The following is a 15,826-nucleotide window of genomic DNA, read 5'->3' as shown; positions in this document are numbered from 1 at the left end:
TTTCTGCTTTCTGTTTGATAGCCAAATTGGGCTTTTGTTAATTTTTTAAGAAAATTAAAATCTGAAGGATCAGCTGACCAAATAGGAACAAATAGAGAAATAAAAATAACAACAAAAAGAAACAAGTTGAGTTTTACCATTGTTTCTTATATATTCAATGATTAGTTGTTGACCCTGTAGTACACTTACGGATAAAAAGATAGAAGCTTTAACCAGGCAGAGTGGTACATGCAGTAGTCTGAATGCTTGACAGGCTAAGGTAGGAGGGTCATTTGAGCTCATGAGTTTGAGGTCAACCTGGATAAAAAGAAAAGAAGCTACAAAGGATTTTCACACTGTTACTTAATTACCATAAATTGTTAATCTTCATGTATTGTGGCCATCCCATCGTTAAATATTTACAAATAAAATGGAAACCCAGAATTTTAGCATAGATATCTCAGCCTAAGGATGGGCGGCAAGGGAGCTTACCAAAGAGCATGGCATCTGAATGGAATGTAAAGAATAAGCAGGTGATAAAGGTAGAAGATGATGTGATGAAAGTCATGGCTGTGTAAAAAGCATCACTTTATAGCAAGCTCTTCCTTCTTAGGATGCTGAAGCACAGGCAGGTAATAACAGAGGAGGAGCTCACTGGGGAAGAGTTGGGTATCTAAAAAGAAAACCACACTGATTCTCTTCCTTTATAGATATTTATTCAGTGAACATTCCTTGGGTGAACAGTATGTGCAAGCCGCTAGGTTCTGTGGCTGGGGCATAATGAAGATGACTAAGCTAAACTCTGTTCTTTCAGGAGCTTGGTCTCATGGTTTAGTTGGAGACTTTCAGGTCCTTGGGTCTTGCCTCCAGAAGGTGTAATTGGGATTACTCCATATGGGTTTTGATTTTATGTTTTCATTTTTGTTGTTTACAAACTGCTACCAGATCTTAATAAGTACTGTATTATACTGTATCACAAAATATGATTACAATATTTGATTATCAATCCTACATATTTGTGCATTTAAACACATGACCTTGGGAAAAGTTTATAGACTTCATCAGATTTCAGAAACAGGCTGTCAGGACAAGGTGAAATTGAGGATCCTGGTTCTAGAGATCAGGAGAGATCTATAGCGTTCCAGTAAGGATTCCTGGAACTATAAAGTGCCATCTTAGCCCATGGAAGGTTTATGTTTTGTTCCTTTCCGAGCAGTAATCGTCCCTTCTCTCTGGCCCAGCTCTCTAAGACTTTCCTTATAATCCTTCTAGTTCATTCTCTTAACTTCTGTCCCAGCTCTCATCTTTGTATGATATTAATTGCTTGTATGGATGGATTCATTCCTTCTTCATTTGCCAAATATTTTGTGGGCCTCTCTTATACATTCAGTATCTTTTTAGAGACTGGAGATATAGCAGTCAGGAGACAAAGCAATAAATAATACTTGCCCTCAAAGAAGTTATAGTCTGCCTGAAGGAACAGACCATGAACAAACCATAAAAAGTAAAATACACCACGTATCCCTTGGTGGCAGATGCTATGGGGCGAAATAATGCAGGGACAAGAAATAGAGGTACCAGGAAAGGAAGAGTCACCAGAATGGCAAGGTGTTAGAGTTGACAGAGATGAGGGAGCGTTACCTAGCGATCCAGGAAGAAGGAACAGCAAATGCCAAAGCTGCAGTCCACCTGCTGTGTGCGAAGACTTCAGGAGGCCACTGTGGTGACAGTGAAAGTTGGGGAAGAGATAGATTACTGGAGGACTTTAGCGTTTACTCTGTGTAAGAAGGGAGCCATTAGAGCAGTTAGCAGAGCACCATGGTCTTACAAGTTTTTCGGGGGGCATTTGTGGCTTCTGAGGGGTCAAAAGCAAAGGAGGAAGAGTGAATAGTGCATATTTGCCTTACACAAGTGCTCAGAAGCCTCCAGCAAATGCTTCTTGTTTCTTCACCAATAAGATGAAAAAATAGACCTATATGCTGCTTCAGTCAGCTAGTGTGGCTGTGCCTCTGAGAACAGTGCCTAGTGTATTATGAGTATTTCCAGCTAATTTTGAGTTCTGAAAGAATATGTCACGAGGCACCACACAGCATACAGTGGACAAAATGGGAAGACTTGAATGAACTTGAGGGTGACGTTCCTTCTAGACCATGGTTTTATGAGCGTGATTGAGTAAGTTAGAATATGCTAACTTCAGAAGAGCATGTGTTAGCTGTACTAAAGTTAAAATTATATGGAATTAGGAGGACACCATTGACACTGCCCCAGTTAGAATGTGGAAAATTAACGAGTGGGGAGAAATGTTGCAATTATAATTCTTGTTTCTTAAATAAGCTGCATTGTTTTACTTTGTTAAGGAACAGTAAAAAGCTTACATTATGCCAAAATAGTTATTAGTATGACACTAGTAACATGTATCTTAGTTACTGTTTTATTGCTGTGAAGAGACACGATGACCATGGTAATGCTTATAAAGGAAAGTATTTAACTGAGGACTTTCTTACAATTTCAAGGTCTAGTACATTGTCATCATGGTGGGAAGCATGGTGGCAGTTAGGTGTGCTGCTGAAGAAGTGGCTGAGAACTGCATCCCAACCCAAAAGCCCATCCTGTGCCACACCTCCTTCAAAAAAGCCACACCTCCTTCAACAAGGCCACACCTCCTTCAACAAGGCCACACCTCCTATTCCTTTTCAAATAGGGCCATTCAAATATATGAGCCTCTAGGAGGCATTCTTGTTGAAACCACCACAGTATGTTTATAGGGATCCTATTTTGATCATATAGAACAATCTCACCGGTGGATTAGGAAATTCATGGGAAACTGGTTTTGGTATGCTGTCTTCACCCTTGTTATTTTATGGCCTTTAAGAAGGAAAAGAAACTTGCAGAGGAATTGTATCATCTGTAAAGAAAGTAGATCAGCTCAAGGAAATCCTTGCATTCAGGAGTTTCTGCAGACCTAAGTTCAAAATTGAATACAGCCATGTCAGATATTTGTTAAAATCCTAACAGTAGCCAAGGCATTGCTGGATATTTCTATTAATCAGTTATAAGAAGGAAAATAGAGGCTCACGGGCAGTGGGGAAATAAATGGAGAGTCAGGGGGCCACAGAGTAGAAGGAAGACTCCATTTTTTTTTTAAAAGGAGTGATTCTGTCTCATTGGAATAAGTACCAAGGTCACACAGAGGATGTGATCTCAGTAAACAAACTCTACAGAATTAAACTTCCCCAAGGTGACTGAGGGTCTACCCTTTCAAGTTGAAGGCATAAGGTCACTTGAGCGTAAAGGTAGTAAAATTAGAAAGTGTACTTTGAAGCATTAGGTCGGCCATTGTAATAGATAATAAGGTTACTGAGAGTGTAATAAATGACATATTTTAATTCTTTTTAATTTATAAGTCAGTTAGAGTATAAGGTACCTGATTTAGTCCCAATAATGATTCAGTGAGATTCAGATGTCATTACTCACTGATAACACTGTTACCCTGTTTTGTCTACAAGGAGATGGAGCATAAATAAATCTGCATAGATTTCTGGACCATTCTCTGCAGTCAGGCACCTCCACCAAACTGTCCTGTTGGGTTAGGAATGAGCCTGTCATTACAGCAAAGGTTCTGAATTCTCAAGAGGCCTACATCCTGAGCCCTTCACTCTCCAGGTTTCACAGTAGCAGATCGCTGGAATACAGATGTGTGCAGTCTCCAGCAGAGAAGCAAAGCTGAGCAGTCTGTGGGATGTCCTCACACACTCAGCTTGCTGCCTCTCACTGGCCTCTGCCACAGTGCAGACTGCAGAGCACACAAAACTTTTTCTTTGAGTAGCTGCCACTGCCAATACTAATGTCAACAGGCATGGTGGCACAGGTCTGGAAATCTCCATGGGTGGGAGGTGGAGGAAGAGGGGATCATGAGCTCAGGGGGTAGCCTCCACTACACAGTGAGTTCAAACCAGCCTAAGCTCAGGGGGTAGCCTCCACTACACAGTGAGTTCAAACCAGCCGAAGCTACAGGAAGCTGTCTTTCAAAAAACCAAGAAAACTGTAAAGGCCAAGCTTGGTTAATTACTGAAATATCACCTTTCTAGAACTCAATCTTATTATTGCTTTTATTTATTCAACCATACACCAAGAACTATTTATGTCGAGCATTCCTAGTCCATAGGAAGCTATGGTGCTGGGGAGACTTGAGACGAATCCACGATCTGGCAGAGGCTTTGTTTTACTGGTAAGACAGACACCCAACAGGTAAAGTAAGCACCGTGAAATGGGAGTGATATGGGGGATGCGGAGAAGACACCTGTCTGAAGTTGGACAGTAGACATGGTCTTTCAGAGTCTTTCTCCTGCCAGTTCAAAAGCAGCAAGGGCTTTGAAATCACGGTGTTTTCCTTGGCAGAGAGAAGTCAAGAGTAGCATGAAGAATGTACTGTAATTGGGAAAGCGTTCTCAAGGCACGCTCAGTCTCTTAGCAGTGCGCCGTGCACGCGTCATCCAGGTGTTTGGACGTGCCGTTCTCCGGGAGATCTAGCTCAGCGCCTACCTCCCTGGACAGTTGCCAATTGTCATTCTCTTTGTCTCTTATGTTTATGTTTCTCTAATTAGCATCAGCATCTGGACACTGTGCTGCCTGCTTTCTGTGTCCTCACTTTCATTTCCTATAAACATAGGAAAGGAAGTTTTTTTTTTCTTTCACTGATATTTTCATGATACCTGGCATTAAACAAATACTCTATATATTGTAGAAAAAAAGGAATGTTAGTTTAAGTAACTCCTTGTATTTCTACAATAAATGTTAACTAGCAATACTGCTTTCTTTAAGATGTCTTGAGTCTGAGAGTGTAGCTCAGTGATAGAGCACTTGCTTAGCTTAAGTTCATTCCAGCACTGCAGAAAAGGTACCTGTTTTTCTTTCCATTGTTAAAAACATTACAGCACTAAAAGACTTCAGAATGACCAAACTCCAGTCAGATGTGTCCCTCTGACAGTCAGAAGGCGGGGCTTAAGTTACCCTGGAGCAGTACACCCTGGGATGAGGCACAGGACCAGCTGGGGCTGCTAGCATTTGGGAATCCCAGGAGGCTGCTGCACATGACTAGCTTTATCTCCCTGACACACACATGCTGTTTGTCAGCTTCAAATGTCAGCTCCCAGCGGCACTGCTTAGGACCATAGACTGTGCACTGAGATGGAAGGAAAGTATGTTTAAACCTTTTTGAGGCCCTGGGAAATGACCAGTTTTGAACACAAAAGAACTTGTCACTTTACAAGTCCTCCCAAAGGTAAAAAGCCAGTCATACCAGTGCCAGGTTTAAGTCCAGACTCGGCTACGATTAGTATAAATAACTCTGAGCCACAGTGTTCTCAGGATGCGGCCACTGAGGCATTTTATTTATATCGTGGTGACACACCCTAATACTTGCAAGACCAAAGAGGAGGACTTTAAGAGCCCTCAAATATGACCATGTAGGCATACGTAGCCCTTTAATTTTTGAATGTTGATTTTTGTTTGTTAATACCAGCTAATAATAAACAAAATTATTATTTCCATATAATTTATAAATTAAAAGCATGGTATTTTTGAAAGCACTTAATTCAGATATAATGAAAATATTCACTCACATATGATTTAGGAACTAATTATTTATATTATGAAAGAAGTCTGTACTTTTCATAAAAGTGCTTTTAAAAGATACTTTACATTTTAAATAAAACTCAAGCTCACTGGGTGTGGTAGCGCACTCCTTTAATCCCAGCACTTGGGAAGCAGAGGCCGGCAAATCTGTGTGAGTTCAAGGCCAGCCTGGTCTACAAACTGAATCCAGGAAACCTGGTCTTGAATCCCCCACCACCACCCTTCCCTCCCCCCCCCCAAAAAAACCCACAAACAGACAAAAAACCTCAAGCTCAACACATTTCACATATAAAGTGACAGCAAACATAAATTAGTGACTGAGGTGTTATATGTCTCTTCTCCCTGATTTATCCTGGCAATTAGTGAAAATAGACTTCACTGATTGTTTAGATATAAATACCAAATGAGATGAGATCATGTTTAAATAACTTCTAAGGTCAGATTTAAAAGCAAAAGCCTTTGGACCCAAGTTATCTTGTGTTTTTCCAACTTTTGCCTTTGTTCAGGGCAATATAGCTCCAAGAATGAATAATTTTCCCAATAAATCCTAGAACTCACTTCAAAGTCAAGAGTTATGCTGCAATTTTGTCTTTAACAGTTTCAGTTATTCATAGTCAGCCATGGTCCAAAAGAATACATGGAAAATTCTAGAAATATTTAGTACATTTAAAACAATTTTTATTATAGTAAGCTGTTATAATTTTATATATTATTCTTGTTATCTCTTACCATGCTTGCTTGGTAAAGTCAATTCATCAAGTTTGTCTGGATAGGAAAAACAATGCCTAGGTTTCATGCATCTGCTGGGGTCTTAAACATCTCTTGAGGATGGAGGATACATAAATCCTATAAAATGTTTTCTCTTTTTTTCTGGGGGCGGGTTCAAGACAGGATTACTCTGTGCAGCTCTGGCTGTCCTGGAACTCATTCTGTAGACCAGGCTGGCCTCGAACTCAGAAGTCTACCTGCCTCTGCCTCCTGAGTGCTACAGTTAAAGACATGTGCCACCACTTGGTTCTATTGAGCAGTAAGAGCTCAGCGAGCAATGAGCATGCACCCATGAGCTTTAGCAGTAGCCAAGAAAGCAGTGCTCCTTGTTCAACGGAAGTTCTCCTTTCCTGCCCAAGTATGGTATACATTGTAGAGGATCCTGGGAGATTATGCTTACTGAAGACCTTGCCTGCCGACTCTAAAGCGTACAATGGGCTGGTCTCATCTTCTGCTTGCTCTGAGAAGAGTAGCTGACTTGCTTTCCTCCAAGGAAGTGCAAGTACTATGTGCTGTTTGGAGTGAGTGAACTTGGCTTACGTGGCTTTTGTATTGCTTTCTTCCCTGGCTTCTAGGTCTTTCCTTCAATCTAATTCCTCACAGGTGAAATCATAACAGAAATCAAGGGAAACATCTCTGTTCTGACAGAGATGGAGAGAAGCAGATTTCCTTCTGTTGTTCTCTTCCCAGTTAGCACACTGCTTCACCTCAGTTCACATCACTAATTCATGTCACTCCCAAATAAACAGAAATGTAGAAAAGAACTAAGACACAAGAAAACAAAAATTGATTAACATTCTTATTTTCCTTTTACTCAGAAATAAACTGTAATTTTTGCTCAAAAAAACAAAAATTAATTACCATTCTTATTTCTCTTCTTTTCAGAAATAAACACTGCAATTTGGCCTTAAACTGTTATATTTATCTATATTTTAAAAATAAGATTAAAGTCATACAATAACTAATAGTGTATAACCCTACTTAATTAAGATTCACATTAACATTATTAAATATGCTTCTGCGGTACTAGGGAAGTGGCTCTGTGAGGAAAGTGCTTTTGACCTGGGCTCAGTCCCTAAAACTCACGTATGAAAAGCCAGGTGCGGTGGCATGATCTTGTAAGTCCAGGGGCAGCGAGGTGGAGACAAGGGGGTCTCTGCTTGGGCAGCATAGTCTGCTTCATCAGCTCCTTAGCCAGTGAGAACCCTTCACAGGAAAGAAGTAGTCTGCATGGCTCTTGAAGAATACCACCCAAGCTTGTTCTCTGGCCTCCACATATATGCGCGTGCGGGGACACACACACACACACACACACACACACACACACACACACACACACACACGCATGTTTGCAATTCATATAAATATACTTACATACATGGATGAAAAGCCAGGTATGGTGATACACACCTTTAATCCCAGTGCTTGAGAGACAGAGGAAGGCAGATCTCTATGAGTTCTAGGCCAACCTGTTCTATAGAACGAGTTCCAGGATAGCCAGAGCTACACAGAGAAACCCTGTCTCGAAAAACAAAGCAAAACAAAAAGCTGTGAATTTGTTCAGCATATGGCTGAGCTCAGCATCCCACTATTGCTGATTTTCTTATTCACCTGTGTAGCCATGGAGGCTGAACTTCCATCTGACCGACAGAATGCGTTCTTATTATAACCTTCATATCTGCTTCTGGAGGTGAAGTTGCTGAATCAAGAGAAAACCTGTCCGATTAGGATGTATTTTGTTTTACTCTTTCTAAAACTGTAATAGTATAAGAGAGAGTGGTTAAATTATTTCGTGGTTTCCTTTGCCTTTTCTCTGAGTAACAAGATGGATGCTGATTCCTAATGCGCGTTAAAATACAAAAGAATGACTTGGCTTTCAGAGTCCTCATTAACCTGGGGTGCTTACAAGCAGGAGATGCTGCACTGAGCGGCATTTGTCCTAGTCCTCATTTGGTCACATTTGACACATTAGGCTGTGCAGATCCTGCATTAAGCAGCGCACCCATGAATTTTTATTAAGAACGAATGTCTGCTCACCAAAGAGAAATTCATCTTCTAAGTTTTTGTCGCTACATAGGGAATTTATCTGCTAAACATACTGTATGTATTCTGTACCCAGCGCTCTGAGTCAAACCAACCAAAAAGAATATAAGTAAAAGGAAAAAGCTGGTTAGCCAGTAATCTGCTAGCATAAGCATTGGGGGTAACAAATTTTGAGAATTTTTTGAATTGTTGCATTTTAGATCTTCCTTTGATTACATTTGAAAGCAGAATGCAATATAGAAGCAGTTATATTTTTAAATGGTTGAATTATGTAAGTCCATGTATCATTGCACCAATTTAAAAATAGGACTTTGTATAGCGTAGCTTATCAATCATGAGGAAGCAAATGAGGACAGATTCTAGAGAAGATGTGTCTGTGGCAGGGAAGGGAGCCTCATTGGCTTTGGTGGGCGTGTAACTGGGACAGCCCCTCTGGAAAGCAGTGTGGCAGCCACTGAAAACGGTGAACGTTTATTTCCTTTGTGACCCACTCATACCACCCCTGGGCGGCCTACAGAAATACTTGCACATTCATGTTTACTGCAGCTCTTTTCACAGTAGCAAGGAAGCAGAATCAGCCAGACGCCCATCAGTGGATGGACAGATTATGAAAATGTGCTACACAATATGGAATTTCATTATCACAAATAGAAATGAAACTATGAAATTCCCATGGAAAAGGATAGAATTGGGCAATGTTTCACACACAGGACTGCCTAGGCTCCGAAAGATGAATGCTGTGTGTTCTCTCACCTGCAGATACAGCTTCTAAGCACTATATATATGTTTAGCTGGGAGTGAGTATGGAAGACGCTGAGGCCTGAAGAGCGTCGTGAGATGGGATACAAGGGAGAGTTGTGGGGCCGCAAACAGAGCGCAGGCTATGAAAGAAGGCAGGGAGGAAGTGTTCAGCGGGAAAGACGTGGAGGAAGGCGGAAGGGGCAGTGTGGGAATTGCATTGGAACTGAGTGTGTCCATTTTTCTTGACACTGTTTCCTCAGTACTGTATTTATGGAGCATTTCATTGTATTAAATATTATAAATAAAAATAATGAAAGATACTGTAAAAGAAAAGGGTTATTAAAGGGAAAAGAACTAAAATAACTGCACAAAATAGTTCCGTACTAATAAATGTTTGCATTATTTGTGACTTGTAATTTCTGGAGGCTTTTTTTAGCCAGCTAGGCTAATGTACATTGTGGGGGAAAGTATAACTCCATCTCAGACAAGGTATAAGACAACAAGCAACATCTGAGGTGGTTCTTTTACCTCCATACATGCATTATAGCACACATATGCCCCCACACATATACATGTATCATACACATACATGGAGATGAAAATTAGATCAATCAAATGGTAATTACTTATATGTCAAAGAAGTTTTCTTCAGAATTCCTTGAGATAAATACTTCTGGAGAATATGGAAAAAAAAAAAGAACTTTAAGTAGCCAAGTTTCTCTACTCTGTCTTCCATAAAGAATATAAATTTGGGCATTACTACTTCTTTAACTCATCTCTGCATTCATCTATGAAGCCATTAATATTGTAACTCCATGCATCTTTCATGAGCTTTCAATGTGTTGGCTATATAAAGATCTCATAGTCCCTGTCATTAAGTTTGTGTGGATTACAAGAATGAGCATATTTGTAAACAAATGGGATAAAGCTTAATGATAGAGGTCAGGCCTGTTAGGAGCCCACTAAAGTCCCAGTGTACTGTGAGAGTGAACTGTAGCAGTCGAGTTGGGAAGAGGCCATGGGAGGGAATGGTGTGCCAAAGGAAAAGCCCTATGTGATGTGGCAGACCAGATGTTAGGCTCGAGGAAAGAGGCATCTGGGGTGACTCCAAAGCCTAGTTACTTGGTTGAACTGTGGTTCTGTTCATGAAGAGGGAAATTAGGAGGCGGGGGGTGGGGGGATGGAGAGAAGACATTGACATTAGGCGTGGACAGAGAATAAGCTTCAGCGGAATAACCAGGAGATGGTGTTGAGTAAAGGAGCTGGGCAGAAGTTAGGGACCAAAGTGTCATCTGAGGAGACAGGAACAGCACTAATGTACAGAAGATAAGAAGAAAGAAAAAAAAAAGATTGAATTGTGAGTAGTGAGAGGATGGAAATCCAAGAGCCTTCGGAGATTGGATGATGGCACCATGCGGGACAAGGGGAGCTTCAGGAATATGGGAAGACCAAGAGTGTCTCACAGATGAAGAGAGCCTGTGACAGTAGAAAGACTGTGGCGCCCCTTGTCAAAGCAGCTTAGGTGGTATTACGGGTAAAAAGGTTGAAGGGTAAATGAAAATGGAGCTTATTAAGATTTCTACAGACAGCCGTGTGTGGTGGCACACACCTTTGATCCCAGAATTTGGGAGGCAGAGGCAGATGGATCTCTGTGAGTTTGAGGCCAGCCTAGTCTACAAAATGAGTCCAGGACAGCCAGGGCTAAAAAAAAGGGGGGGGGGGCGAGAGATGATTTTTCATTCTTACATCTCTCTCCTGTGTTAGTGAAGACTGAAAAAGAGCAGCTTACTATGGAGCAATTTGTTCTTTGTCCAGACATATCAGCTGGCAAACCTGTTCAGATCTCTTTGAAATGCACACAGCCATAAAATACTGAAAGAAATGTTTTTGTGCTAGTCACCATATTGTGTGGTTTTTTTTTTTTTCCTTCCATAAACTTAGAGGTCATTCATTCAGATGGAATTTTTCCTCCCACTGCAAGGTTACCTGAGCAGAATTTTAGTGCTTGTGATGAGATGTAAAGTAACCAAGCACTTGGGAGCTTGGGCACCAGGTTGACGAGGGGCGTGAACATGCCAGCAATTTGGTGGTTTGAAAGCCTGTTGACTTTAACTGCAAATAAATATTACTCTTTAAAAGAGTCCAATTTTCTCAGAATAACCTATCATGTATAAATACCGAAGTTCCTTCTTAAGAATTATTTATGGTCTTAAATGAAAGTGTTAATACTTAGTGTGGCCTTGTTGTACTAGGACAGACATCATGGCTCAGCAGGGGAAGAAGCCTGCTCCCAAAACTAAGGACCTGAGTTCAATCCCTGAGACCCACATCGTAGGAGATTCTCTCTCTCTCTCTCTCTCTCTCTCACACACACACACACACACACACACATTCACAAATAAGTAGTACAGTACTGGTTTTTTTAATCTTTAAAAAATTCATACTAATAAATATGGTTTTAGTGGTCAAATTTTCATATATTTATGTTGTTTCCAAGAAAAATTGTCACCTTCAATATATAACTTCCGTTTTATAAAATAAAATAATTAAGATGTGTAGGCTTTACACTTTTTCAAACCTACTTTATTTGGGGTTCTTTAATGCTTACACCTCCTTTCTAACCCACCTACCCTAGATAGGAGAGAAAAGAGGCTAATGGGAACAGGAGAAGTAGACCTTTTTAGATTCAGTTCCTTGGATTAATTTCAGTGGCATAGACTGCAGAATTCCAGCCTAACTGCTAAATAGCAAATCAGCAATTTAGCAAAGGTGACTGTAGCTGCAGCAGCCAGAACCCGGAGTAGCAGCTGGAACCTGGAAGTGTTTGTTTGAACGGTTCTCTCTAGGAGCACCTGAAAGGGGAACGATGAAGAGCCAAACAATAGGAAATAATACCAAGACCAATAAGCCCAGCCTCTTTTGGGGGGCTCATATGTGTGCATATATATATATATACACATATCCATAAATGTGTGTGTGTGTGTGTGTGTGTGTGTGTGTGTGTATCCTCTACAGTCCATACTAGGATGCCTATCAGTTGGTAAAGACCATTCCCCTGCAAGAGGTGGTTCCTCTTCTAGTGGATAAACATCACCTGTTCTCTCACAAGTCTGTTTCCAGCGGAAAAACACCGCACACCCTCACCCAAGTCTATTGGACATACCACACTTGGCATCAAAACAAAAACATATTTATATCCACTACAAAGATGTTACATGTATATAATATGTTTTTCTTATTCATACCTATGACTAACTTTAACCTAAATGTGTATTTCATAGGAAATTGCCCGGCATTTACGTCCAGACACCCTCAGAGCAATCTTTGGTAAAACTAAGATTCAAAATGCTGTTCACTGTACAGATCTGCCAGAGGATGGGCTCCTGGAGGTAAGCAGAGCAGGGTGGGAATCCTGCCTGTCCTTCCGGCTTCTAAGTAATCTCTATATTTCTTGCACATCTCTAATTGTTTGAGAGGCTGGGAGTGCTGTGGGTTTTGGCCATCTGATAACGTCATCCGAGTAACTCAATAGATCAGACATCCCAAGCATGCACCCATGGCCCCAGGTACTCCAGAAGGTGGGACAAGAGAATTTCTTTCTTTCCTCTTTTTAAAAATTTTTTAAATTTTATTAACTCTTCGAGAATTTCATATGATGTATTCTGGTCACATTGAACTCCATCTCAACTCTTCCCGTCCCCCATCCCCACCTGCATACCCACCCAACTGCATACCTTCTTTTCTAAAAACAGCACAGAAAAAAAAAAAATAGAGTCTAGTTTGTGCTGCCCAACACTCTTAGGTGTGGAGCCACGTGTTGGAGCATGGTTGATCTATTAGGAGTCACACTGTTAAAGGAAACAAATTCTGTTTCCCAAAAGCTATCAGTTGCCCGTATGTCCTTAGCTAGTAGTAGGATTCTCAACCCTCTCCTTTCAATTAGGATTTTGCGACTTGAGCTGGCACAGGTCTTACCACAGTCACTGTGAGTTTTTATGAGCAACTGCTGTGTTCTGCCTAGAAAACAGTGTTTCACATAGTCATCCACCACCTCTGGCTCTTAAATCCTTTCTACCCCTTTACTGCAATTATCCCTTACCTTGAGGGGAGGGGGCATAAAATAGACATCCTATTTAGAATTGGGCACTGTGTAGTCTCTTGGTCTCTTTGTTAATCACCATGCACTACTGCAAGAAGATTCTCTGATAATGGAAGAGATATTGGACAGTGGGACCCTACAACATCAAAGGCGTAGCCTTCCAGAACTTGACCATAAGATACCACAAAGAACATCAAGCCAGCACTGACATGGAAGTTTTATTTCTATTGGCTAGCTTTCATAGTGCTGAGAGGTGATATGCACACTGCCAGAGGAGACAGTCATCAGGTTTGAACCCTGCAAGCTCCTAGTCTGGTGAGAAAACCCACTGGTGCATGGGAGTAACCAGCCACTCAAGATGGAACCCATGACTGGCACTGTTAACTGAGCCAGCAGAATTCCCTGGTCCCAAGAGTTCCCAGCAGCCTACAGGATAAATTGACACTGACCAGTTCAGTTACTGATGGTATTTGTTCCTCCCTAAGGAATCATTAGTTGCGTACTGACCAAGAAAATGAACAATGCCCTTTTTATTTTGTGGCACAGCTGTGTATTCTGTCGGTGCACCCCTCAAGGCCAGTCCTAACCTCTCCCTCTTACTGGTGATCACTGGGGCTCACACCTGTCATTTCCTGCCCCAGCCTCCGCTGAAGAAGACACCTAGTTCTCTGCCTCTTGCTTTGCTTCAACAGTCTATCCCAGGCACCACTTGAAATCCTCAAAAACGGCTGAGTGGACTGTGGTAGCATATTCAAGAATTTCTGACTTCTCCACACCAGGGCAATAGGTCAGTCACCCTCACTCAGATATTTATCATTTAAAATTTAAACAGACTGCACTGCAGACTGGGGAGCTGGCTCAGTGGGTAAGAGCAGCTGTGTAAGTGTGAGGAAGGACCTACGTTTGGGTTGTTAATATCCATGTGAAAAGATATATGCAGCCAGAAGGGAGGGTGGAGCAGGAGGATCATTGAGGGTTGTCTTGAAGCTACACAAAAATCAGGAAGCTCCATGTTCAGTGAGAAACCTTGCCTTAAAGGGACAGCAGAGAGTCATGTGGGAAGGACACCACACATTCCCCTCTGGCCTTCATGTGTTTGTATAGGTATGCACAACTGCACACACATGTATACACACATTTATACATCTCTCCCTTCCTCCTCCTCCCCCGCTTGTGTGTGCACACATACACATTGCATTGAGAACATATCAGTAAACATTTTAGAAGTATATTGCTCCCCAGCCTCTAATAGTAATTATGTTAATTGTGCTATGTAATAGAAAAATATGCGCCTTCCCTCTGTTTTCCTTTTCCAAATGTTCTGTAAAGTCGTTATATCACTTTTTGATTGCCAACTGGGATTTAAGAGGCATTTAAATAGTGTATGCATAAACAGCTGATGAAAACAACTCTGAATTCAGACAAGTCATTGTGAATACACTCTTGTTCTAGTGGCTCAAGAACTAGCTAGACATAAAGGTGAGTATAGGGTGACTTATACTTGTGATTGGACAGCCCCGGCCTTCCTGGCCATGGTTGACCCAGGCCTGTCCACACCCTGCCCCTCATGATTTAGCCATAGTTTAGTTTCTGGTTTGAAGGGAGCAGAGTTGTGAGTCTTACTAGTTTACTGTCAAAGAGGGAACACAGCGTACAAAGACAAGAGCAAACAGCTTTCTCTTGGGACCTAAAAATAGCCCAGTGAGGCTGTGCTTTGACCAGGAAGTGGGAAGTGACAAGTGAGAAGTTAGAAGAGGTACTGGAGGCGGTGTGAAGTCATGCGAAGAAGACCTCTGACCTTTATCCAAAGCCATTAGGCGCAAGCGAAGGTTCTACGCACAGCAGCACTGTCACGTCTGTGCTAGAGCATTCTGGAGAGCAGAGAGCACGGGGGTCACGGGGGTCACGGGCTCTCTATGGAGAAAGAACAGGCGGGGGGGTGGGGAGGGAGGGGGGGAATGGTAGAGGAGATGACCATGAAGGTGACTCAGGGAGAACTTCGGGAGTCTGAGTGAATGAATGTGGCTTTAGGATATCCAGGGACAGTCCTTCCAAAAGGCACTTAGGAGGGCCAAAGCGACCGCACGAGGAGCAAGCTGGACAGGAAGGATAAGCGATGGGAGCAAACCAAGGTAAGGCCTGTCCCCGAGTGCAGATATGGCGCAGGGTTTGCCATCCTTATCTGGGATTGAAATCCCTGGTGTTTCTCTCACTTAGCGTAAGTAAGAGTTTGAATTTTATTCAAAGACAAGAATGGATCTCTAGTAATAAAGCGCTGGAATAACTTACCCTGAATGGTCCTAACTTGATTCTGTAATATTGTCTATAAAGACACTTGTCGGTCCACAGTCTTTCAGTTTCTCAGTACATCTGTGACGCTCCTCCCATTGTGAACAGGAGCAAGACGAATGGCTTAAGGACAGTAGTTAATGTGGCTGACTACTCTGTATGTAGACATATGGACACTTTCAACTCAGTGGAGATACTGGAAAAAAAATCTTTTGAAATATAAATTAATTAGTAACTATGACAAGTCCATAACCAAAGTGTGGGGCTAAAACA

The 15,826-nt window shown here is 41.6% G+C and overlaps 1 protein-coding gene across 7 annotated transcripts in view; it reads left to right on the top strand.

Annotated features, from left to right (window-relative positions):
• The window catches only part of NME7 (NME/NM23 family member 7), a 116,669-nt gene that overhangs the window by 70,266 nt on the left and 30,577 nt on the right, over nucleotides 1–15,826 (top strand). For all 7 annotated transcript variants that reach the window (XM_084755490.1, XM_084755486.1, XM_084755489.1 and 4 more), the window contains one exon: nucleotides 12,447–12,554. In XM_084755490.1, the coding sequence (XP_084611616.1) occupies nucleotides 12,447–12,554 (108 nt within the window). The remainder of the gene's footprint in view (nucleotides 1–12,446; nucleotides 12,555–15,826) is intronic.

Source organism: Acomys minous (assembly GCF_964271855.1).
Source record: "Acomys minous genome assembly, chromosome: 1".
NCBI classification, from domain to species: domain Eukaryota; kingdom Metazoa; phylum Chordata; class Mammalia; order Rodentia; family Muridae; genus Acomys; species Acomys minous.
This window is presented reverse-complemented; position numbering and strand designations above follow the sequence as displayed.